This window comes from Labeo rohita, chromosome 24, assembly GCF_022985175.1.
Source record: "Labeo rohita strain BAU-BD-2019 chromosome 24, IGBB_LRoh.1.0, whole genome shotgun sequence".
Lineage (NCBI taxonomy): Eukaryota > Metazoa > Chordata > Actinopteri > Cypriniformes > Cyprinidae > Labeo > Labeo rohita.
In genome coordinates this window covers 13,767,346-13,793,068 of record NC_066892.1, presented here as the reverse complement: position 1 = coordinate 13,793,068, position 25,723 = coordinate 13,767,346, and the positions used below count along the sequence as shown (strand labels likewise).

Below are 25,723 nucleotides of genomic sequence, written 5' to 3'. Positions count from 1 at the left end.
TAAAAGGAATAGGAAGGGAAGAAAGAAAATGCTAGCTAGTTAGGATTTTATAAAAAAAACAACTTTGGCCACATTAAGATGAGTAGTCAAACATGTGTGCATGCATGAATGCACATGAGACAGAAAGACATGGAGAGATGAAAAGAGAAGGTAAAATATGTGCGTGCGTGTTTATTGAATTGTGGTTGCAGGCGGTTTCTGATTGAGATCTTGATAATGGGACAGAATCACTAATAGAGAAAACAAACATCCTTCAATCTGTAACGAGAACCATGTGGATGACACAGCACGCAACGAGGCACGGGGCAGCGGGCCACACACGCATACACACACAAACATACATGAACGCAGCTGTTGAAGTGTCTGTCAGCGCTACGACAGCCTTCGAGTAACACAGAGGATGAATTCACTCCGTACTGCCGACTCCAATCAATATCTTGCTCAAACTATTTTGAAACTCAGCAAGCTGCCTACATAAGTAGTATTTTAGAGTATGATATGTGCGATTTATTAATGGTGCTTAAGTATACCGAATGTGTACTTCAAATCTTAAAAGTATGTTTTTTAAAAACTATTTGCAGATAAAGTAATATGTATGAAATTAAGGGCCACTTAAAGGGATAGTTCACAGAAAAATGTAAATTCTGTCATTACTCACTCACCCTCATGTCGTTTCAAACCCTTCGTTCATCTTCAGAACACAAATTAAGATATTTTCGATGAAAACTGAGAGCTTTCTGACCTTGATGCGCAAGAGAAGAAATTGTTGAATAAAGTCGTTATTTTTGTTTTTTTGCACAGAAAAAGTGTTATCGTAGCTTTGTAACATTATTGTTCAACCACTACTGTCACATAGACTATTAAGGGGTTCAAGCGCATAGCGCTGAAACCCTATTGTAATTGTCAGAATGGCCAAACCGTAAGTCGTAGAGACCTTGGAGGGATGGTAGTACTCACACCGCGACAACGTCACCAAGGCTCGCCACAATCGGCCTGAAGGGGGCGCTACAGTGATTAAAAGTACAAAATCGCTCAAACTCCTAAACCGTCAGTCGCAGGCTCAAGTGTCGTATGTCAGTGGAATCCTTTGCTCATGCAAAATGGTGAAATTCTTGGGTATTTTGTATTTTTTGAAAACCTACTTTTGTGAACTAGTCCTAGGTTTTTAGTTTTTCGCCCAATTGGAACCAAACCAGCGCAGGAAGATTCTCTGAAAAGTGAATATCAACAATTATCAAAAAAAGTTAAACTTTCGACTCACTGTCGCAAAGGGACACCAGGGTTGGGGGGGCGATACTGCATTTTTCGAAAACGTAAATGATTGTACATTGCACAGTTTTTCACACATACGCACAATATTCATATCATACGATAGAACTCCTCATTCTGGTCAACTTTGCCTCTAGAACCACTTCTGTTTATCAAATTGTTTGTTAAATGACTGAGAAGACGTAAAAAACCTACTTTTGCGAACTAATCCTAGGCTTTATGCTCAGTCTGGAAAAAAAACACTGCAGTACAATTCTCTGGACTCTCTAGGTTAATAATTATCAAAAAAAAATGTTGAAATTTACCCTTTAACAGGGTTTAGTTATAGCTGTTATAGCTGTTAAATTTACCCTTTAACAGCTATAACAGGGTTTATTAGAAAAGGGGCCTGTGCAAATTTACCCAAAATCCTATAAAGCCTAGAAGAAAACTCAAAACTTCACAAAACACATGAGACAGGTGATTCTAAACAAGTTTTAATGAGATCAGACCACAGCTGGCACTAATAATTGTTAAAAAACATAAGATTTCTAAGGTAAATGGACCTGGATTTGCTAAAAAAAAAAATACATTTTTAAAATCATTGATTTAGCTGGTTACAGGCTTGTTAAATAATAACTTTTTCATGTGCTTAGGTGCCTTAAAGCGCTTGAACCCCTCAGTTGCATGGCTTTCTACACAAGGTCAGAAAGCTCTCGGATTTCATCAAAAATATCTTAATCTGTGTTCTGAGGAAGAACGATGGTCTTATGGATTAGGAACAACATGATGGTGAGTATTTAATGACAGAATTTTCATCGTCTGTGTAAAGTGTTCCTAAGCGGTTAGAATGTTTCCTCAGAAGACAGCTGCCTATGTAGGCAAGAGTTTGAGGGAGCTTGATAGGCTTTGGGGAAGTTTATAGGGCTGAGATCAGCCATCAAGATTCCTGAGTAACTAGAGCTCATCTCCTCTCCTCAGCTCAACCCGAACATGTTTAGCCTGTTAATGTGTGTGTGTGTTTATCTTTTCATTTGGAATTCCTGTTTGCGTTCACCTTTCCCGGGAAGACATGAGGGAAAGAAAAACAGAAATGTAATGGAAGAATTAAGACTGATTATGGATCAACAGAGTGCTGAAATTTAAAGCATTTGTGTGGGTGTGTGTGTGTGTGTTTTAATGTATAAACAGTGGCCTAAGAAAACTGCTACTGGTAATTCATTACCAACTAAGTTTCCCAGTTTATTATTAAAGACAGCTCTCTCGTTTCCGCTCTCTCTTTCCATTAGACACTCATGGCTGGTTTGATTTAATATTAACTCTTGAACTTCAGACAGGTTGTGTCAATGTGTCTCTCTCCAGGGTGTGAGTTTAGAAATCTTTATTTGGGACTAACAGGACTGTTTGCAGATCTTATTTATTTAACAATTAAATGACCACATTAATGGCCTAAATGTTTGTGTGTGAGTGGGTGCGTGGGTTTGTGGGTTTGTGTGCGTGTGAGCAATTAGCTTCGTGTTGGAGTAAACATCCTAATTCTCCAACACAGAGGTGCTAATAAGCCTGAAGAACGTGCCAGTCAAACCTCTCACTATCACGGCTGCCAGCACTGTGACCATGGGAACCGCTAACAGTCACCAAATCTTAATCCCTTGACAAATAACACACTGAACACAGAATTTAACCTGCATTACTCAAGTCATACAGTTTCACGGAATACAACCATGCTATTACTTTGGAAAAACAAAACAAAAGAAAACAAAAAAATCATTCATTAGCAGGATTAGAAAATACTAGGAAAAACTTACACCTAAAACTTACCGTAAAACTTGTAAAATGTATAAAATTAATATATTGTAAAATAAAATTTAGTTTTTTTAATATCCATTAACGCTTAAAATATAAATACTTACACACACACACACACACACACACTCTAGGGCTGTCAAACAATTAATCGTGATTAATCGCATACAAAATGAAAGTTTATTTTTATTTAGTTTTTTAATTTTTTTATTTTTCACACACGCACACACACACGTATTTCTATAATTCATAGATAATAAAATGATATAATTTATAAAATATAAAAAGATATTATATATATATATAATTATGAATTATATTAATTTATTATAATAAATAATATTATTCATTTATTTTAAAATGTATAAAATTAAATACATTTTTAACATTATAAAATTCATATATAATGTATATATATATATATATATATATACAGAATAATACAATTAATATACACATTTAAATTAATTAATTATATTTATTATGAATTATATTAATATTAATTATAATAAATAAAATTATTAATTATTATTTTAAAATGTATACAATTAAATTATTAAAATTAAATCTTTTTTAACATTTTAAAATTCATATATAACGTATATATGTATAAAATATACATACACATTAAATAATAAATTAAAATATTAATTTCAATTAATTATGAAATATATTAATATTAATGAATTAGTTATTATTTTTTGTATTATTAAATGCATTAACATTATAAAATTAATATATATGTATATATGTATAACATATATGTATATAAAATGTGTGTGTGTGTAAAATTAATATATTCATTCATTTAAATTAATGAATTGTATTACTTATGAATTATATTAATTATATTAAATAATATTGATTTATTATTTATTAATTTAAAATGTATAAAATTAAACATACACACAAGACACAAGATTAAATTAGTACATGAGTATTGTTCATTATTGATACCAAATGAATTAACATTTTTTATTGAAATTAACCATAGTAAAAACTTTTTGAAAGCAACATATTAACTGCAAATATTAAATTGTATTATAGTAGATATTATATCATTGGGCAAATTTTTGATGCGGTTAAATGCCTAATTTTTAAAATGTTTTTTTTTTTTATTTAAAACTGCAATTATAAAAATATTTAAAAAGTAGTGTTACATCCAAAAAAAAAAAAAAATTTGTTATTATTTGTTATTAATTAAAATTCTCAAAAGATTAAACATTTACTTCAAACTATATCTAGGGTATTAATCATGAATAAATAAATGTATAAAACAAACAGACTCCCAGGGGTTCAACTGACAAAAAAAGAAGTTGAGAACCCTTGCTATACTTTATGCAAGACTAGTACTAGTGTTTCCCAAATGATGTGGGATCCAGTAATTGTGCTGGATTGGTTCAGACGCTGATGAGATTTAAAGTGATATTTGATTGACAGGATGGGATGAGTGGACGGAGACTATTAGACAGCAGCTGCTAATGCACAGACGACGACCCCGTGTTTCATTGTTACTCAGTAATTTCTATCGAGACCTCTTGCTAGGAAATCTTGATGAGGCACTCTAGAGAAAACCAGTGTTCTAGTGTTTTACCCATTAAGGACTCATTTAGACTCCAGACTTCCCCTATTTGGGATGTGCTGCACATTTTTCTCTGTCATTCCTTGACAGATATCAGAGGTGAACGTATTTTATGATCCAAGCAAAATGTTATTTTCTTTACGTCTTTGTGCTGGGAACTGAATAGAGTGCATGTTCTCACAAACACACATACATTTATAGAAAACACTACTGTACAAGCACACACACACACAGCGGCTTTGTTGTGTTCTCAGGTTCCTGTGAAAGGGATCTTATCACATTTATATTTAGAATAGAGAGAAAGGCCCCTTTGGTGTTACATATCACAGATCACATTCTCCATTCATAGAGAAATCTCACACACACACAAGTGAGTGAGACATAAGACCAACTGCTGTGACATGACAGGTCACCTTATCTGTTCAGTGGCAGTGTAGCAGCAAGGCAGAGGTCTCTCTCTCTCTCTCACACACACACGCACACACACACACACTCAAAAGTTTCCGATCAGTAAGATTTTTAAGTTTTTTTTTTGAAAGATGTTTCTTATGCTCATCAAGACTGCATTTATTTGATCAAAAATACAGAAAAAAACAGTAATATTGTGAAATAATATTGCAATTTAAAGTAGCAGTTTTCTATTTTAATATACTTTAAAATGTAATTTATTCCTGTGATGCAAAGCTGAATTTTCAGCTTCATTACTCCAGTCTTCAGTGTCACATGATTCTTCAGAAATCATTCTAATATGCTGATTTATTATTAAGGTTGATAACAGTTGTGCTGCTTAATATTTCAATGTAACCTGTCATACTTTTTTTCAGGATTACTTAATAAATAAAACGTTACAAAGAACAGCATTTATTTAACATAGAAATATTTTGTAACAATATAAACTACCATTTAAAAGCTTGTGGTCAGTTAATTTTTATTCTTTCTTTTTTTAAAGATATTAATATTTTTTCAGGAATCTTTAATAGAGAAACTGTGTTTAATGGCCTCTATTAAACAGCCTTCTTTAATAAATGAATGGTTGTGTGTGTGTATACATTTTTAAAAATGTTTACATATTTAAAAGTTGATATTTCTTAAAGAAATATGCATGAAGAATGCATTAAATTGATCAAAAGTGACTGTAAAGACAACAATGTTTTAAGTAATATATAAATATTTTATACAAATGCTATTTTTAACATTCTGGTAATTAAAAAATGTATCCCAGTTTCCACAAAAATATTACTAAACACAGCCTTTTGACTGATTTAATGTATATATATGCCTATTATGCCTACTATTTTATAAAAACAATAACATATGAGAGGCTTTGTTTTAATACGAATTAACTTTCTTTTTTTGTGCTTTGTTTTATTTCAAATATTCTCTTCAAATCATCCTACATCGATGCAGAAGTACCGACCCAGTCTTTGCAAAGTGAACATGCAATGAAGATCAAACACCCTTAACAAAAAAGTTAAAAAGTTTTGAAATTGAGGGAGAACATGAGATGGGAGTTTTTAGACATACCATTACCGTCTTGAGCCAGAATACACAGAGTTCAGGGAAAGCAAGACAAGACGAGCGTTTGAGATTAAAAAGTATATAAATTGTATTATTTTTCTGAAAATAACTGATCGTTTCACTAGATAAGACCCTTCTTTCTCAGCTGGGATCGTTTACAACTGCATTTGGGGTTGTTTGAAGCCGTTTAAACTGCATTTTGGAAGTTCAAAAACGGGGCACCACAGCAGTCCATTATATGGTGAAAAATCCTGAAATGTTTTCCTCAAAAAACAATTTCTTTATGACGTGGACATCTTGGATGACAAGCGGGTGAGTAAATTATATGTGAATTGTTGTTTTGGAAGTGGACTTCTCCTTTAAATACATGAAGGGTATTTGTATTTTTTAACATTTAAGTTTTTATTCATTTTGAGCAATACCCCCAACACATATCAACAACATTTATGCGACTTTTAAGTCATATTTAGAGTCATGAACTGTCATTGTATAGTGATTATGGCATGAAAAAAAAAAAAAAGAACAGAATTTTCATTTTAGTGTGAACTACCCCTTTAAATGCCGGAAACAGCCCCATACTTATAAAACAAACAAACATGTGGATACCTGTGTAATACCCGGCCCCTAAATACTGTGCGTGACAGAGATTTCGATCACATGTCAGTCCTCTAGCGCATGCGCTGCCCTCCTAGCGCTGTGTATAGTACTTGTATTACACAGAGAAAACAGAAAAGAGGAGCATAAACTCCATATGTATGATTAATGATGACTACAGTGAGAGTGTTTGTGTAAGTCATGTAATGCAGGCAGTGTGACAGCAAATGTGGAACGCAGCCTATCAGAAAGATCAGACAGACACCAGTGTGTGTGTGTGTGTCTGGGAAAGTAAGAGCGAATATGTGTGGGCTATAGAAAGAACGGAGGCAAAGAAAATGTTTGGGTAAGAATGCCTCTGTGTGTGTTACAAGGACACCAGCTGTCTGAATAGGACCGTGTGTGTCACAGCAGAGTGACAGATGGAACTTGTCACAGAGTCTGAGTCAAAAGCCATCATGTTTACCCAGGAGGCTTTGCTGGCAGAATTTGTTTTGACGAGATCGAGCGCCAAAAGGAGATCGCGTTACTCCTCACCCGACACACACACTTACGCTCAAACACACTCTAATGCACACTCTGTTCTTGTAAATTTGGGAGCCGCTGACAGACTAGGGAGGAGTTGTGTGACAGGAGAGACCGAGAAAATCGGCCAATCACGCCATCAACAATGACGAACTTATTTGTGCATTATATAGATGACAGACAGACAGAAAGGAGGACGACGTGAAGGAGTGTGATGTGTTGGCTCAACTGCGCGTTACACGAAACGGCAGCTGTCACACACACACACACTCCATATCTTCCACACAAACACACAGCTGTGACATAAGGCTCACCCCAGTAGCTTCTAAGGTATTGTGGGTTATTTTAAGAGCTTGGTAAGATAAGGAAGAATTCTTTTGGACATTTTAACCAAGACAAAGCTCAAAACATCTTCTCAAACATCAATCTTATCTTTTACCATGCTTTTTTTTTTACTAGCTGCATAAACCGTACAAATAAAAGGCCATTAAACACTCATTCAATAAATCCTATAATGTGGTTGGGCAATCTTCAAAAGCACAAAATTGATTACTGCAAATGGCGGCCCATTAAAGGCAGAACAAAAACAACATTATCATTTATTCATCACCATCAACTTCAACCGCAAAAACTTGTTGCAAGGATGTCCAATCAGGCCTGTTTACACGGAACATGAATTTTCAGCATTTTTTTCTACATTAAGTTAAAAAAAATAATAAATACATTGCTATTCAAAGTTTGGGATCGATTTTTAATGTTTTTTTAAACAAGTCTCTTAGGCTCATCAAGGCTGCACTTATTTGGCTAAAAATGCAGAAAGAATTGTGAAATATTATTGCAATTTAAAACACCGGTTTTCTATTTTAATGTACTTTAAAATATAATTTATGACTGTGATGCAAAGCTGAATTTTCAGCATCATTACTGCAGTCTTTGGCGTCACATGATCCTTATTCATGCAAATCATTATAATATGCTGATTTATTATCAATGTTGGAATTTATTATTATTTATTTTATTAGAATCTTTGGTTCTTTTTTCAGGATTCTTTGATGAATAAAAAGTTAAAAAAAAAAAAAAAAGCAGCAGCATTTGTTCAAAATAGAAATCTTTTCTAACAACGGAAGTCTTTACTATCACTTCATATCAATTTAACACATCCTTGCTGAATTAAAGTATTAATTTAATACTACTATATTATAATATAATATAATATAATATATATAAAATATATTAAAGAATCCTGAAAAATGTATCACTGGTTCCAACTAAATATTAAGCAGCACAACTGTTTCCAACATTAATAATAAATCAGCCTTTTATAATGATTTCTGAAGGATCTTGTGACATTGAAGCCTGGAGTAATGATGCTGAAAATTCTGCTTTGCATCACAGGAATAAATTATATTTTAATGTAAATTAAAAAACAAAAAATCATTATTTTACAGTGTAAAAATATGTTATAATATTAATTTTTTCTGTATTTTTTAATCAAATAAATGCAGTCTTGGTGAACAAAGTTCTTTAAAAAAAAAAAAAAAAAAGATATATATAATTATATATATAATTATATATATTAATCGCGATTCATAATAAATCGCATCCAAAATGAAAGTTTGTGTATACATATGTGTGTGTGCTGTGTATATTTATAAGTATATATAAATATACACACATACATATAAGAAATAAATGTTATATTATATATATATATATATTTATATATTTATATATAATATAAACCATATAAAAATATGAAAACATATATACTTGTAAATATTTATTAAATATATAAATTTATGTTTGTGTATATATATATATATATATATATATATATATACACATACATACACACACACACACCCACATAAATATAAACAGAACATGCACATACATTATGTAAACAAACTTTTATTTTGGATGCGATTAATTGCGATTAATCAATTTGACAGCACTTTAATGCTAAGGGTCACAATATTATACCATCTTAAATCAATGCAACCTTTTTTAATCACATGCAACATTCAGGACTCTCATGCTTCTCATCTACAAATTGTTGGGGTTTGAAATAAGCAATCTGATGCTGCCGAAGGGACAACACTACCCTTTAGCCATAATTACATTTACAATAAGGCATGGCCTCCTAAAGTATCTATCCAACAACAACAACTATCTAACTCATCTGAACATACTGTTTTCATTTCGCAAACAGAACAACTGGAAACAAAACAGTCCAAAAATCTGCCAACAGTGTTTTTACAAACCATTTTCAATGTTTCATTCTAAACAAGGAAATGTCGGAAAAAAATTTCCATGCAGAACAGTCATGAATCCATGCTTCCCGGGAGCTTTTGTTTCCAGTACTTCAGGCTGTGTGTGTTTATCCACGCTTATATGTGTGTGTGATGCTCTGCTGTCTGGCCCGACTGTTCTCAGAGATCTGAGACTTTACAAGCTCCCTAGTATGACTATCTTTGCCTGGAAGTAATTAACCTTGTGTGTGAGAGAAAAATAGAGCAGTTGACAAAGCAGAGAGTAGTTGAAAAATAAGGAAGGCATTATCAATGAGACACAATAAAATTGATAGCTATTATAATTCACCTTTTAAAACTGGAATGATGAAATATTTGAATTATCCTAGAGAACAAAAACATTCCTCTAATTGAAAAATCACCTGTGTGTGCTTTCAGCGTTTTCCCATGTGCCTTTATGTCATATCATACAGTATGTGAGTGTGTGTTCTGCTCATGTGTGTGTTCATACGATCCGTTAGGCTTTCATCATGATCTCAATGATGACACCAGACACCTTAATTACCTTCACCTGTACGTGAACAAAGACACACACTTCCCTCACCTGTCCACACCCAGCATCCTCCAGAGACAGCTTGAGAACACACACACACACACACATAGATAAAAACACAATATGTACTCACATCCAGGGAATCTTCATTGACGATGATGAGGGACATGCCATGTGACACCAGCCTACAGGAGTAACCTGAGACACAGTGGAGAGTTACAGTAGAGGCGTTACACAAAGGCACACATACACGCCCCAACAACAACTTAACCTCTTTGTATATCTGTCATTACCCACTAATGCCTGTCTGCTGTCCACTGGTTTATCTCCAGTCTCACCCAATTTATTCTGAGCTGTCTGTCTGCAGCGCCCGCCTGACTGCCTATCTGTCTGTCCTTCTGCGATTTCGTTTATCTAGGAGTCTGCTTGTGTGTTTTCAATTAGTGTGTGTTTGATATTGTATTGTGTTGTGTCATTGTACTTCCTTGTCAGCCTAATTTAAAGATGATGTCTATAATTTATTATGAAATTAAAATAAAAATAAGTACTTTAGCTAAAAAATATAATGTACTACAGAGTAAAAAATACATAAGGTTTGAAATAATAAAAAAAGAAAGGTTATGCTTACCAAGGCTGCATTTATTTGTTTAAAAACTATTACAATTTTAAATAACCATTTTTTGTTTAAATATTTTTTATAAAATGTAATTCTTTCATCTGATTGCAAAGGTGGATTTTCAACAGCTTGCCTTGGTGAGCATAAGAGACATTAAATTAAATTAAATAATTAAATTAAATTAAAAATTTTAATTAAAAATTAAATTATTAATAAAATTTATGGGAATTAAATAAAATAAACTCTTTTAGCAAACAAATAACAAATTGCAAAAGATACACTGCTGCTCGAAAGTTTGGGATCAGTGCGATTTTTATTGTTGTTTTTTTTTAAGTAAGTTTCATATGCTCATCAAGGCTGCATTTATTTGATCAAAAATCAAGAAAAAAAAACAGTAATACTATGAAATATTATTTAAATGCAAAATAACTGTTTTCTGTGTAAATACATTTTAATATGCAATTAATTTTTTTAATTTTTCAGCATTATTACTCCAGTCTTCAGTGTCACATGATCAATTTTGCTGCTTAATATTTTGTTAAAAGTTAAAAGAACAGCATTTATTCAAAATATAAATCTGTTCTAACAGTATAAGTCTTTGCTATCACTTTTTATCAATTTAACACATCCTTGGCGAATAAAAGTATTAATTTCTTTCAAAAAAAGAAAGAATAAAATTGTACTGATGATAAAAGTAATAAATCAGCATATTGGAATGATTTCTGAAGGATCATGTGTCACTAAAGACTGGAGTAATGATGCTGAAAATTCAGCTTTGCATCACAAAAATAAATAATTTTTTAAAATATCTTCAAATAGAAAACCATTATTTTAAACTGTAATAATATTTCACAATATTGCAGTTTTTTTCTGTATTTTTGATCAAGTAAATGCATGAGCATAAGAGAATTCTTTAAAAAAAAAAAACATTAAAAAATCATACAGATCCCAAACTTTTGAATGACGTGTACATATTTGGTTTTTTTTTTTTTGTTTTTTTTAAACCTTAAACCATTAGCTTGTCTGGCTTATTTAGTTTATCTGTTCTCTCTGTCCAGTTGACAAACCCACAAAAGCCCTCTTAAACGAGCAAAACAGACCAACAGGTTTTTCAGCACTTTGACCCACTGATGCATTATATTTGCACATGAATGTTGAATATTAACTGTGTACATCAGTTATGGATTTCCACATGAGTTGTAAGTCTGACTACAAATGATGTTCTATTGACAATACAGACTCAATCAATGGTGTGACTCTGTGGAATAAATATATATCAATGTATGACACGCACCAATATTGATGGCCGTCTCCTGTTTGTCTCCAGTCAGAACCCAGATCTTGATGTCGGCTCTCATGAGTGTTGCTATGGTTTCTGGGACTCCCGCTTGCAGTCGGTCTTCTATCGCAGTGGCACCCAGCAACAGCAAGTTCTGCAAGTAAGAGATGAAAGACAAAGAAAAAGAGGAAATAGAATTTTTTTAATTAAAATATATAAACTAAATATTTGAAAAATGGTATTCTCCCCACATAAAGTTCAACTGGACAGAATTAATTTAACCAAATGTATTAATATTGTCTTGTTTCTGGGAATTATACCATATTTGTGTGTACAATAACATGTTGATGCATAATTTATAGTGTAAAATGATTTGTATTGTGTCTAAAAGTACAGCAATTAAACATTTCTTGAATTTCAAATCATTTTTATGGATTATGATGCTAGGGTATTACTTGGGGTTTAATAGGGAGTTACTTTATTGATCCTTAAAGGTATAGTTCACTGAAAAAATGAACTCACCCTCAAGCCATCCTAGGTGTATATGACTTTTTTTTCCAAACAAATACAATTAGAGTTATACTGAAAAATGTCCTGGCTCTTCCCTAGATTTATAATGGCAGTGAATGGGTGTTGAGATTTTGAAGCCCAAAAAAGTACATCCATCCATCATAAAAAGTGCTCTAGACGGCTCTGGAGGGTTATTAAAGGCCTTCTGAAGCAAATCGATGCATTTGTGTAAGAAAATGATCCATATTTAAAACTTTATAAGCTGTAATCTCTAGCTTCCGCTAACTAAACAAAACAAAACTTTGTTTTCACAAAACTAGCATATTCTCACCGGAGCTTACGCGACGTCCTGGTCCTACATCATCCGCTGGAACGCCACTATCTACAGTTAGCTAGAGATTACGGTACATACAGTTTTTCTTACACGAATGCATCAATTCATTTCAGAAGGCCTTTATTAATTTCTGGAGCTGTGTGGAGTGCTTTTTATGATGGATGGATGCACTTTATTGGACTTCAAAATCTCAACACCCATTCACTGCCATTATAAAGCTTGGAAGGGCTGAGACATTTTTTAATATAACTCGGACTGTATTCGTCTGAAAGACGAAAGTCATATACATCTAAGATGGCTTGAAGGTGAGTAAATCATTGAGTAATTTTCAATATTGGGTAAAGTCTGTTATATTCTGATCTCCAGATATGATTCAAGACCCTCCTTTAATGCCAGTCTATGTGATTTTTAAACTTATTTTTTTATTCTCCACAGGCAAAAAGTCTGATGTCTTGACAAAGTAACACATTTTAAGTATAATTCATGGCTTGAAAACCTCTAACCATAGCTAAAAGCACTAATAAAATACAACCACACACAGAAGCAGACAGAAATTCAGCAAATACAAGTAACCTGAACATCTTTCACACTTTCTCCTTTCCATCGTTCACCATGTCTTAACCAATTATTTTTAATAATTTCTCTCTCCCTCTGTGAGTGGAGGGATATTTGAGGAGTTTTTGGTGTATTTATGTCAGCGTGCAGAAGTAACACAGTAGTGTTGTTGACTCTGGTTTTATGGGGCTCTTGGCAGACTAGTGCAGGTAATTATCCTCGCTGTGGTATACCAACCCCTCCTCAGACTACTAATCTGGGCCAGAGCCCTGAAAAGCACACAAAACCCAACAAACTGGATTTTCACTGCTCTATATAACAGCGTCTGTGTCCTGGGGCTCAGATCTCCGATCAGTCGGTTCGAAGTTTTGCAGTACTGTGTAATCCGGGCTGATGGGGAAGCAGTGAGTTTATAGCTTGTAACGGTTAATGAGAGAACAACAGAGCACCACCTTCTGCACAATCTAAGTTCACAACTGTGAAAATGTAATGTTACAGTGCCTCCTGTTGACCAGGCAAAGCACTGCAGATGGAGCACAGCCATGTCTCAGCATCACTCTCTCATGTATATTGAATATAACACAGATTTGCTGCCTTTTACACAAAAAGGCACTAAAAGTTTTGTTAACAGTCCACTAGGAAAAACATCTTGCAAGAACTTCATGACTGTAAAAGCCATCTTTTCACACTGAGGACAACTCATATGCAACTATTACAGAAGGTTCAAACGCTCACTGATGCTCCAGATGGAAACACAATGCATTAAGAGCCGGGGGTGAAAACTTTTTAAATGTGAAGATCAGGGTAAATTTCACTTATTTTGTCTTCTGGGAAACATGTAAGTATCTTCTGTAGCTTCTGAAGGGCAGTACTAACTGAAAATATATGATATTTAGGCAAAATAAGAAAAATGTATACATCTTCATTCTGTTCAATAGTTTTCACCCCCCAGCTCTTAATGCATTGTTTTCCTTCAGAAGCATCAGTGAGTGTTTGAACGTTCTGTGATAGTTGTGTATGAGTCTCTCAGTTGTCCTCAGGGTGAAAAGATGGATCTCAAAATCATTCAGTCATTGTTGAAAAGGGTTCAAATAAACAACAATGCTGAAAAATCGAAGAACTTGTGGGGTCTGAACGATTTTTCTGACGACCAAGAGGCAGTTTAACTATTTAGGACAAACAAGTGACTCATGAACAACTATCTAAACAAAAAACAAAAAAACAACAATCATTCAGGTAACAACGCAGTATTAAGAATCAAGTGTATGTAAACTTTTGAACGGGGTCAATTTTATAAATTCAACTATTATTTTCTCTTGTTGACTATATGTAATGTATTTTATGTGAAATATCTTATTCAGGTCAGTACTAAATGATCCTTCTTATTTTGGTAAAATAATTAACATTGCAAGAAATCTGCAAAATAAACTTTTGACCTCAACTGTATATGCAGTCAAACCTTTGAGAAATATTCAAGGTAATATGTGAATGGATAAAAAATATGTAGGTCCAAATCGACACACTGTGTAAAAAAAGAGGTTCATCTATGTGAACCAGACCTGTAGTAAAAGTTGGGATTGGTCAAAGTAAACACACGCTGACTCCTGAAAAATCCCTTTCCCTTATAACAATATAACAATATAACAATATAATATAAATATAACAGCCATTCTCTAGTCAAACGCATATATGCATATATTACAAACCTTCTCTATGAGTTCGTAGCATTCCTCAAGTTTCTGTGCTCTGTCCTTTAGCACAGTGCTGATACGATTGTACTCCTTCAGCCATTCCTGATACGCTCCCTCCTCGAGGTCCACATACGCGAAACAAAGCGTCCGCAGCCCTGCACATGCAAACAAACACAACCAAAATTAATCTGTTAATAGAACACAAAATGTTAAACCTTCAAACAATGACAAGCTTGGGAAACTCTTCACCTTCTGTGGCAAATTGCTCCAGATGGACCACAGTCAGGTCCTTATACTGTGACGCCTCATTCAGACGCTCAAAAATCACATTGTCCTGTAATACAAGCATGACATTACAATCAGTACATTAAAATAGTTTGTGCCATATAATCATACCCTTACTGAGTATAAAAAATTAGTTTTGTCATCACAGGAATAAATTACATTTTTAAAAATATGTTAAAGGGGAAAAAATGATGTTTCAAACCTGTAAGACCTTTGTTCATCTTTGGAACACATATTAAGTTATTTTTGCTGAAATTTTGATGATATTTTTGTATCTATGCAGAGTCAGAAAGCTCTTGGATTTCATCAGAAATATCTTAATTTGTGTTCCAAAGATGAACGAAGGCCTTATGGGTTTGGAACGAAATGAACTATCCCTTTAACATAGAAAAGATATTTTAAATCTTACAGACACTTTTAAATGGTAGTTTACATTCTGTCTCTAAGCTAATGATGTGGTTTATGTAACACGCACCGCTCCCTTGCAATAAAGCCGAAGTTTTCCCGTAGGTGTTCTGACAATCACTGACATCCGTTTGCGATTGCTGTAAAAAAGACACAGGCATTGAAATACAAGAGATAACTGAATGTGTGAAAGTGTGATGGCTCACAGCTGGTTCCTACCTGGAAAATTCCAGTACATTAAGAAGCTCATATGACTGCTCTTTTCCTCTCTGAGAAACAAACACAGGAAATGTACACATTAACCAAACAAAGTACCATACAAAGAGTTTTGGTTCATTATTAATGGCAAGAAAACAAGCACTTACCGCCTCTATGATGACTGAATGTGGCGTTCGTGCAGTAAAAACAAAGCCTAGACTTTTGGCACCTTTAACCAGCGCTCCTTCATCTGAAAATGCATGATTATGGAAACATCAGTTAAAACAAATCCTCAAGGCTAAAAGAAATACAGTATAAACACTAATATTGTAAGTTCTAAAATAACAGTTTTCTATTTTTACATATATTATATAATGTAATATATTCCTGTGGTGGAAAAGCTACATTTTCAGCATCATTACTCCAGTCTTCAGTGTCACATGATCCTTCAGAAATCATTCTAATATGCTGATTTGGTGCTCAAGGCAATATTTTTTGTGGAAATTGTGTGAAGGTTTTTCAGGATACTTTGAAGAATTAGAAAGTTCAACAAGACAGCATTTACTGAAATAAAAGTTTTTTTGTAACCTTATAAACGTCTTTGTTAATTAAATGCATCCTTTTTAAAATAAGCATGTGTATGTATAAAAAGTATATTTATATGAATTATTTTACTGTTTCTATTGCTATTTCTGCTCACCAAGCATGCATTTAGTTGATCCAAAGTACAGCAAAAACAGTTACATTTTGAAATATCTTTACTATTTAAAATAACTGCTTTCTAATTGAATATATTTTAAAATGTAATTTATTTCTGTGATTTCAAAATCTTTTGTAACATTATAAATGTCTTTATCATTACTTTTGATCAATTTAAAGCTTCCTTGATAAATACCAATATTAATTAAAATAAAATAAAATACAAAATAATTAAATTAAAAATTATACTGACAGCAAGCTTTTGAATGGTATAGTGTATAATGTTACAAAAGCTTTTTATTTCAGATAAATGCTGATCTTTGGATCTTTCTATTCAAAGAATCCTGAAGCAAATCAGCATATTAGAATGATTTCTGAAGGATCATGTGACACTGAAGACTGGAGTATTGATGCTGAAAATTTAGCTTTGTTCACAGGAATAAATTACATTTTAAAATATATTCAAAAAGAAAACGGTTATTTTAAATAGCAAAAATATTTCACAATATCACTGCTGTTGCTGTTTTTTTGGATCAAAAAAAAACATTAAAAATCTTACTGTTGAAAAACTTTTGACTGGTAGTGTAAATTACATTGATTAACTGATATTAGCATGTTTCTTCATACAAAATCAAAATAAATAATATTATATATTTATTTAATTTTGTTTACACAAATGCAAAAATTTACACAACTAAACTTGAAAGATGAAAAAGAATGGAATACATTAAATCTTTTTTAGTATTTTTTTTAGGTTCATCCCCTGCCTGGGAATCACAGTATAACTGCCATTTAACTCATGCTAATCTTTAATTATTTTCTTGTGCCAATGTTTTTCAATATATCATTTTTTAATAATGAAAACTGCTTTAAGTGTGACAATTAACTGATTAACTGCTAAATCAGGGAGCAGCTTCAAATAATCACAAACCATCAAGGCTGTGGTACCTGGTGAGGAAGCCTGGTAGATAATTTGGTTTCCCTCTCGCTCCGGAACAACAGTATGACAAACAGCCATCATAGTCAAAAACTCACAGATCTGTGGGGATGTAGGCTATAGACGAAGGAAAGAAGCAGACTGTAACTATTTACACACATAATTCACAAGAAACTTTTAATATCCAAGCTACAACAGAATAATAACAGCTCTTACATGATTCTTCTCAATGTTCTGGATAAGAGCAGGATCATCAAACTCAGTGGAATTATGACTTGTAGAGGGAAGGTGACTGCAAAATAACAGAAATGAGATGTAATGGACAACATAACGTAATAATGCACATTATCCTCCTAGACCTGGGTAATATTCGCTAGGGTACAGGACAGAGATGGAATTAGCGGCATCTGACCTGAAGTCCTCCATGGATCGATCGCAGTCCAGGTCTGGGAAATGCCTGGAGACAGCATTATAGATCAGTGGCCACTCACACAAATACAAACAAAAAGTAACAGATCAATGCACGCTAATAGAGGCAGAACGATGCAAAGCACAAAGATAATGCGAGTATATTGATGTATGCAAGGGAAAAAAAACACTATAATTACCCGTATGTAATTCCAGCTATCGTACACTTCTTAAAGTGCATTACGTTGCAGGTGAGAGTGCCGGTCTTATCTGAAAATAGATATTTTACCTGAAAAAGAAAAGACAACGAATGAGATGTAATGGAGTTGAGATAAATAAGCATTTGGAAAAGTTAAAGGGATGAGCTTCTCCTCACTTGGCCAAGTTCTTCATTCAGATTAGACGTTCGGGCCATAGCGGGAGTGTCTGTTTCAGCGTAATACATCTCAACATCCTGTAAACATGCATGAAGAACAAAGCACTTATTCAGAGAGATCTGAATCACAGTTATGTGCTCATAGTTTTAAAAATAAAATACTGCATTTTAATACTTTAGTTGATGCTGACGTAACGTGTGATTATTATGTATTATTTTACCCAGTTGATGAAGAGAGCCTGTGTGAATTTGACCACTTCTAGCGTGACCAGAAGGCTGATGGGAATCAGGTTGTTATAAAGGATGATGAAGGTTAGCAGATTGTACCAGAAGTTCAAGGAGATGTCACCTGGACACACATCCACATGTGTTTATTTTATAGGATAACATATGCAAAATTATCAAAAGCATTCGTTTTTGTCTTAGTTTGTGCTATTTAAGTGATAGCTCACCCTAAAACAAAAATTGTCATTAATTACTCACCCTCATGTCGTTACAAACCTGTAAGACCTTCGTTGATCTTCAGAACACAAATTAAGATATTTTTGATGAAATCCAAGAGCTTTCTGACCCTGCATAGACAGCAATGCAACTGACACGTTCAAGGCCCAGAAAGGTAGTAAGGACATTGTTAAAATAGTAAATGGTTCAACCTTAATGTTATGAAGCTACGATAATACTTGTCTGTTGCATTGCTGTCTCTGCAGGGTCAGAAAGCTCTTGAATTTCCAGGGTTTCTGCGGGTTTTATGAGGGTAAATTTAAGGCTTTTAAAGACCTTTTTAAGACAAACTAAAGACAATTTAAGGGAAAAAAAAATCAAAGGGAAAACAAAAAAATCAAAGGGAAAACAATACAGCAATATGTTCTCCAAGTATAGTTTGAGTTTTACTTTCATTTTCAAATTAGCAGCAATTCAGCATCTAGCAATTGTTTGTTTTTAGTTAATTTGAGTTTTCCCTTTTTTCTTGCTTTCCTTCACTAAAAGCACCGTGCATATTTTACTTTCACTTTCAAATTAGCATCATCATCATAAATCCTTTAAAGTTTTTATATTTTGATTTTTAAAAATATGTATGTACATTTATAACACTATACTTTGTATTATATTACCTTTTCATCAAGTTACAAAAAAAACCTAGTTAACGCTATGCAAGGGTGTTTTTAATGCCGCGTCTATGGGAGAGAAGGTAAGTTTGACATTGTTCTCTCTTCTGACTGCCGATATCAGTGTAGCTCAATTTTTTTCCTTTGATTGAAAGTCGTGAAAACACTATTGTATAATTTTTCTTTTGCTATTTGAACAAATGGGAATGCAAAAAATATATTTGTGGCACTCTCCCATTCACTAGTCTCGGATTTTACCCAACTATGACGACTTCCACTATGAGATTGTTTGTTTTTAGTTTGTTTGAGTTTTCCCTTTTTTCCCTTGCTTTCCTTCAGTAAAAGCACCGTGCATATTTTACTTTCACTTTCAAATTAGCGCTAATTCGGCATCAAGCAATTGTTTGTATTTAGTTCGTTTGAGTTTTCCCTCTTTTTTTCACTTTCCTTCTATTTTAAGTAGCTTGTAAAAGCGATGTGCGCATTTTACTTTCACTTTTAAATTAGCGGTATTAACGTAACTAAATTTTATTAACAAAACGAATAATAATAAACTATGTTATATGCCTAATATAAAATAATAACTAACACAAAGTTTAAATAGGTATACAAAACTGAAAATCGGTACACACCATGTAACCAAACAGATAAGAAACGTAGAATGTTTCTTAGCAAAACGAATAAGAAACCTTGGAAGCATACACCTTGATGTAATATTAAATAAAAAAAATTAATTATACAGTTTAAATAAATAAAAATCAGCACTTTGGAACCAAATAAACATGAAACTTCCACTATGTCCTTAGATAAATGGCAGAAGTCAACAGGCATTTCAAAATCCTTTTTTTAAAAAAAAAAAAAAACACAAAAAAAACACTTTTGCATTTTGTTTTGAAACTCTTCCGCCATAGTCTTGTCTTTCTCACTTCTCTCCTATTGTCAGTCAGCTCGACTCACTCTCTTCAGGTAACAAATGAAACGTGAGCAGCCGTGTTCAGTTTGAATTGTATTGTCTGTTCTCTAACTGAACTAAATGATTTTTATTACTATTTAAAAAAAAAAATTAAAAATCAAAATGACAAGTTCTTCTTCAGGTGTATGATAGATGAAGCAGCACATACCGCCATATAAGACTTAAGATATAAGACCCACGGAAACCCTGATTTCATCAAAAATATCTTAACTTGTGTTCTGAAGATGAACAAAGGTCTTATGGGTTTGGAACGACATGAGGGTTAATAATTAATGACTGAATTTTCATTTTTGGGTGAACTATCCCTTTAAGTGAAAGGTACATTAAATATTCTAAATTCCTATCTGAAAGGGCAAGGTTTCATTGAGGGTTTCACCTGCACGGGAAAGATACCAGCATGCCTCATCTGTGTGCTGTTTGTTCCATATGGCGGCACCGATGGAGCTGACCAGTGCCATGACCAAGAGAATCCCGAACAGAACCAGGATCTGCATGTTTGTCACACGTTCCACATTAGAGCGCTTCAGTGGAGCTTTGGTGGAATTCTGCAGGATGGAAACATTACATTAATGCTCAAAAAACATCCGGCTAATATCCACCTTATTTCTCCCATAAGAGCAGCCGCAGCCATTTGTGAATTTAATGTGTCTGGCTTCAAGTCTCATCTGCTTCCAGTTGTTTTTAGCTGTACAAAACAGTTTGTTTTGCGGCTTGATACTGCGAACTGGTGTGTCTTACCACATTATTTTAATGGTTTATCTCAATTATAAACACAATGGTTTGTAGTTCAAACAATTTTACCGTTTACAGCACATAGTTATTCTTCTCATTATTTCTTTACGGCGGCTTATGAATTGGAAGTGCTTCACTACCAGAAAACAGCTTACTTCCACATCAAAAAATAAGGTGGATACACTACAGTTCAAAAGTTTGGGGTCAGTAGAATTTATTTAATTCTAAATAATAAAATAAAATAAAATAAAATAAAACAAAATAAACGCAGCATTGGTAAGCATAAGAAACTTATTTCAAAAACAACAACAACAAAAAAAAATAACATTTTAAATCTTTAGCCTCAGTAATTTGAGATGACTGCATCCAATCAAAAGATTACTGATTACATCTTGAAGGTATTTAGAAAAATAGCACAATAACTAAATTAAAACATTACAATGAAAATTACAAACATAGCTGCAAGCAGCGATTACTTGGGTTTAAACGCTTTAAGGCATTTAAAGATGTATAAAAAAAGACATTTAGCAAGCCTGTAACCAGTGTTGGGAAGGTTACTTTGGAAATTTAATAGGTTACAGATTACAAGTTACTTGATTTAAAATGTAATAAGTAGTGTAACTTTTCAATTACTTTATTAAAGTAATGTAACTTATTACTTTTAATTACTTTTTGATTACTTTACTAAATTTCTAATATTTTCAACTGTTAATCATTTTGAAACATTTAAACCAGGCAGAGTTAACCCTATAGTAGCACTCAACACTGATTACTGTCAGACTTTCAAAATCCTTTATCACTTAGATTATAATAAGTAAAGGATAATACACATCTTTATTTTGTGATAACAACTGGCTGAATGTACATTATCTCACTTATTACACAGCTGCTAATAGATTATTTAGATGTTTCGGGTCAAAATTATTAGACACAAAACACTGATCTGAATTGAAATATTTAAATGCAAAGCTTTCATCAAGAAATCAGTTGCTAGCAAACGGCAAGTTCAAACTAGACATTTTAGGGATACAGTGCAGTCATACCAGTTTTCTTACACAACATTTCACCACATAAATAATTAAGTAGTAGTACTAGTTTGTTAGTTATCTTATATGGCAGCAGCTGCGTTTGTATGAAACAACAGAGCAAGTCCATGAAACCAGGATGACAGAATTAAGAAATTGTCCACATAATATTGAATTAAGCTTTAATATTCTATTAACTAACCAAACGAAAAGCTTCCACCAAGAAAAATTATCAAGCATATAGCACTGACTTAAGTTGCCCCAAAATAGTCTGAGCTGTGTAATAATTTAATTTAAAGCACACCGCAAATTCAGACTTTTTTTTTTACTTATATTTTTGGGCTTTTTAGGCCTTTATTGTGATAGGACAGTAGAGAGACGACAGGAAAGAGCTGGGAGGAGAGAGGGGAGCGGGATCGGCAAAGGACCTCGAGACGGGAATCGAACTCGGGTCACCGTGAGCGCAGTTGCGCTATATGTCATAACAAGATCATAACATAAATAACATCATAACAAGAAATAGTTTAATAGCTATGATACTGGGTTTGAAATCAAATGTTTGCATAGTTATGACAGAAAACACTAGCATTTAACAATGCCTTGGAAAAAACAATCTCAAAATATAAAGGTTTTTTTGCACAAACCCAAATAGGAAATAAAACAGTTATCGAATAAGCATGTGTCCTATTCTGTGTCCTAAACTCCTGAAACATTGGTGACTCATTTTAGAGCAGTCAATGCAATTTAAAAGAAGTCAATTAAATCTGTAAGTGGGGGTGGGTGTGTGAAAAAATTCAGATGTAATCCCCTTTGTAATCACTGGAATTTTTCAAAAGTAACTGTAATTTAATTACATATTTTTTCTCAGTAACTGTAACTAATTACAATTACATTTATTTTGTAATAAAATTACGTAATTCCGTTACATGTAACTAGTTACTCCCCAACACTGCCTGTAACCAAGCATTTTTGGCAAATCCAGGTAATTTACCATAAAAATATTATGTTTTTTAACAATTATGTCTGTTATAGCGACAGCGGCAAATTTCGTTCCGATCGGAATCCGTTAACCTTGTCTGGCAGGTGCTCAAACTTCGTCGGCCAATGGTGGCCATGTTTTTTGAGATGTGCAAATGTCCTTGTAGACACTTGTGGCACTTCGGACCAAGACCGTGCACACCGATTTTGTTGTTGATAGGACAAATGGACAAATATAGCTTTTTATATGTTTCTCCCTCTTATAGCGCCACCAAGTGGCCAAGCTCCACAATTTTTCCTGTGACCTCAGATTGAGCTCTTACATAAGTGTTCTGAGTTTGGTGGAGATATCTCATTCCGTTCAGGAGTTATAGGCATTTTCCTAAAAGTGGCCCCACCCCTTTTGAACGTTTGGCGTCCCTTTGCGACAGTGAGTTGAAAGTTCAACTTTTTGATAATTATTGATGTTCACCCTCCAGAGAATCTTTCTGCACTGGTTTGTTTCCGATCCGGCAAAAAACCTAGGAGTAGTACGCCAAAGTAGGTTTGTTGAAAAACGCAAAATACCCAAAAATTTCGCCTTGCGTTCACGAGTATCGGTTTACGAGTTATGAGCAATTGCATAATTTTGATTGCTGTAGCACCTCCATCAGGCCAATTGGGGTGAGCCTTGGTAATGTTGTCGGCGGCGTGAGTACTACAATCCCACCAAGTTTCAAGTCTCTACGACTTATGGTTTGATCTCCACGATCAGTTTTATGTTTTATCGCTGATCCGTGACCATTCTAACAATTATAGTAGGGTTTCAGCGCTATGCACTTGAACCCCTAAAATACAAAACTCTGTATAAGACCAATATAGAGTATTCATATTCCCAGGTGGTCTAGCATCGGTTTCCAAATCTCCTAAAGTTTTTTGACTTGTCATTGTTCATAAAAATAATTTTTATAAATAACTGTAACAGCACTGGTCCACATGCAGCTTTTATGAGATCACACTTACCTGCATGAGCTTTGAATCATGTCCAGTGTAAACTACAATTCCCACAACCCACTGGGTGTTCCTGAGCTGTGCTCCTCGTAACAAGACCTGGTCTGGCCCAAGTGGAACTGGGCTGTAATGCAAACACATGATGACTGAATATAGTATGTGTTTACATGTTATATTTCAAATTCTCATTAATAGCAAGTTGACGTACTTGTGGTTGTCTAAGCGCAGTGTTCCAGTGAAATCATACAAGTGTCTATTTGGCCCTTCACATTCAAGCCGACCAGACAAAGCCATTAGCTCCTCCAGAGACTGAAAACTAGCTGTGAGAGAGAGACCCTAAAACACACATTCAACAAACAAGCATGTTATAGGCCTACTCTTTAAAACAAGATACAACACACAAGACTTATATGTAATACACACCTGTCGGATCTTTAAGTTGGTCTCACCATCTAAGTTGGATGTTTCAGTATAGCACATCGCCTGAGGCTCACTGTGAGAGAAAAACACCAGCAGCAGATTTTGAACACAAAACAGCTGCTCACATATAAATAACACACACATATTTTCCTAAAACACATTCCCATTATAACATTCCCATTCACCATTATAAATCACACTACAGTACAAACACAGGATGACAAACCCCACGGATACACACACAAACACACTGCGGTGCTGACCTGGAGGACACTATGACCATGTCAGCCGGGAGATGCTGCCCATTGGTCACCTTGACTATGTCTCCCACTGCCACCTAGTGGGCAGGTGCAGCATTGCAACAGCATGAGGAGGGAGAAAATGAGATTAAGAAAGAGACCACAGTGCTTGAAACAAAGAAAGGAGGAGCAACACACAGAAGGATGTACAAAATCAAAAAAATGCAGTGAGAGGTGAACTGAAAAAGGCAGGTGTTTCCAAAACAAAAACGAAAGGACAGAAATGAAAGTATCATTGACAGAAAGGAGGGAAACAGAGGAGTAGAAGAAAAACAAGACGCAGAAAGAGAGGAAAAGACAGGGTACCTGCTTCCATATGATGGTCTGCCATGCTCCGTTACGCAGAACTGGAAAACAATAACATTATCAGGAATAACTAGTCAAAAGTTCACACACACCTTGCTGAATCTGCAAAATGTTAATTATTTTAGCAAAATAAGAGGGATTATACAAAATGCATGTTATTTTTTATTTAGTACTGACCTAAATAAAAGACGTTATAGCCAACAAGTGAAAATAATAGTTGAATTTATAAAAAAAGTTTACATACACTTGATCCACAGCTGTGTTTTTTTTTTTTTTGTTTAGTGATAGTGATAGTTGTTCATGAGTCCCTTGTTTGTCCTGAACAGTTAAACTGCCTGCTTTTTTTCAGAAAAATTCTTTAGGTCCCATAAATTCTTTGGTTTTTCAGCTTTTTTGTGCATTTGAATCCTTTCCAACAATGACAGTATGATCAGTGTTGGGGAGTAACTAGTTACATGTAACGGAATTACGTAATTTAATTACAAAATAAATGTAATTGTAATTAATTACAGTTACTGAGAAA

The 25,723-nt window shown here is 33.8% G+C and overlaps 1 protein-coding gene across 10 annotated transcripts in view; it reads right to left on the bottom strand.

Moving 5' to 3' along the window:
* The window catches only part of atp8a2 (ATPase phospholipid transporting 8A2), an 84,575-nt gene that overhangs the window by 29,291 nt on the left and 29,561 nt on the right, over window positions 1-25,723 (bottom strand). For all 10 annotated transcript variants that reach the window (XM_051098536.1, XM_051098537.1, XM_051098538.1 and 7 more), the window contains 19 exons: window positions 25,201-25,241; window positions 24,859-24,932; window positions 24,599-24,668; window positions 24,384-24,511; window positions 24,188-24,299; window positions 20,827-20,995; window positions 18,593-18,720; window positions 18,372-18,449; window positions 18,196-18,284; window positions 18,000-18,044; window positions 17,804-17,879; window positions 17,599-17,704; window positions 16,119-16,201; window positions 15,973-16,022; window positions 15,824-15,893; window positions 15,313-15,397; window positions 15,079-15,218; window positions 11,989-12,127; window positions 10,212-10,276 (listed from right to left, as the gene is read on the bottom strand). In XM_051098536.1, the coding sequence (XP_050954493.1) occupies window positions 10,212-10,276; window positions 11,989-12,127; window positions 15,079-15,218; window positions 15,313-15,397; window positions 15,824-15,893; window positions 15,973-16,022; window positions 16,119-16,201; window positions 17,599-17,704; window positions 17,804-17,879; window positions 18,000-18,044; window positions 18,196-18,284; window positions 18,372-18,449; window positions 18,593-18,720; window positions 20,827-20,995; window positions 24,188-24,299; window positions 24,384-24,511; window positions 24,599-24,668; window positions 24,859-24,932; window positions 25,201-25,241 (1,748 nt within the window). The remainder of the gene's footprint in view (window positions 1-10,211; window positions 10,277-11,988; window positions 12,128-15,078; window positions 15,219-15,312; window positions 15,398-15,823; window positions 15,894-15,972; window positions 16,023-16,118; window positions 16,202-17,598; window positions 17,705-17,803; window positions 17,880-17,999; window positions 18,045-18,195; window positions 18,285-18,371; window positions 18,450-18,592; window positions 18,721-20,826; window positions 20,996-24,187; window positions 24,300-24,383; window positions 24,512-24,598; window positions 24,669-24,858; window positions 24,933-25,200; window positions 25,242-25,723) is intronic.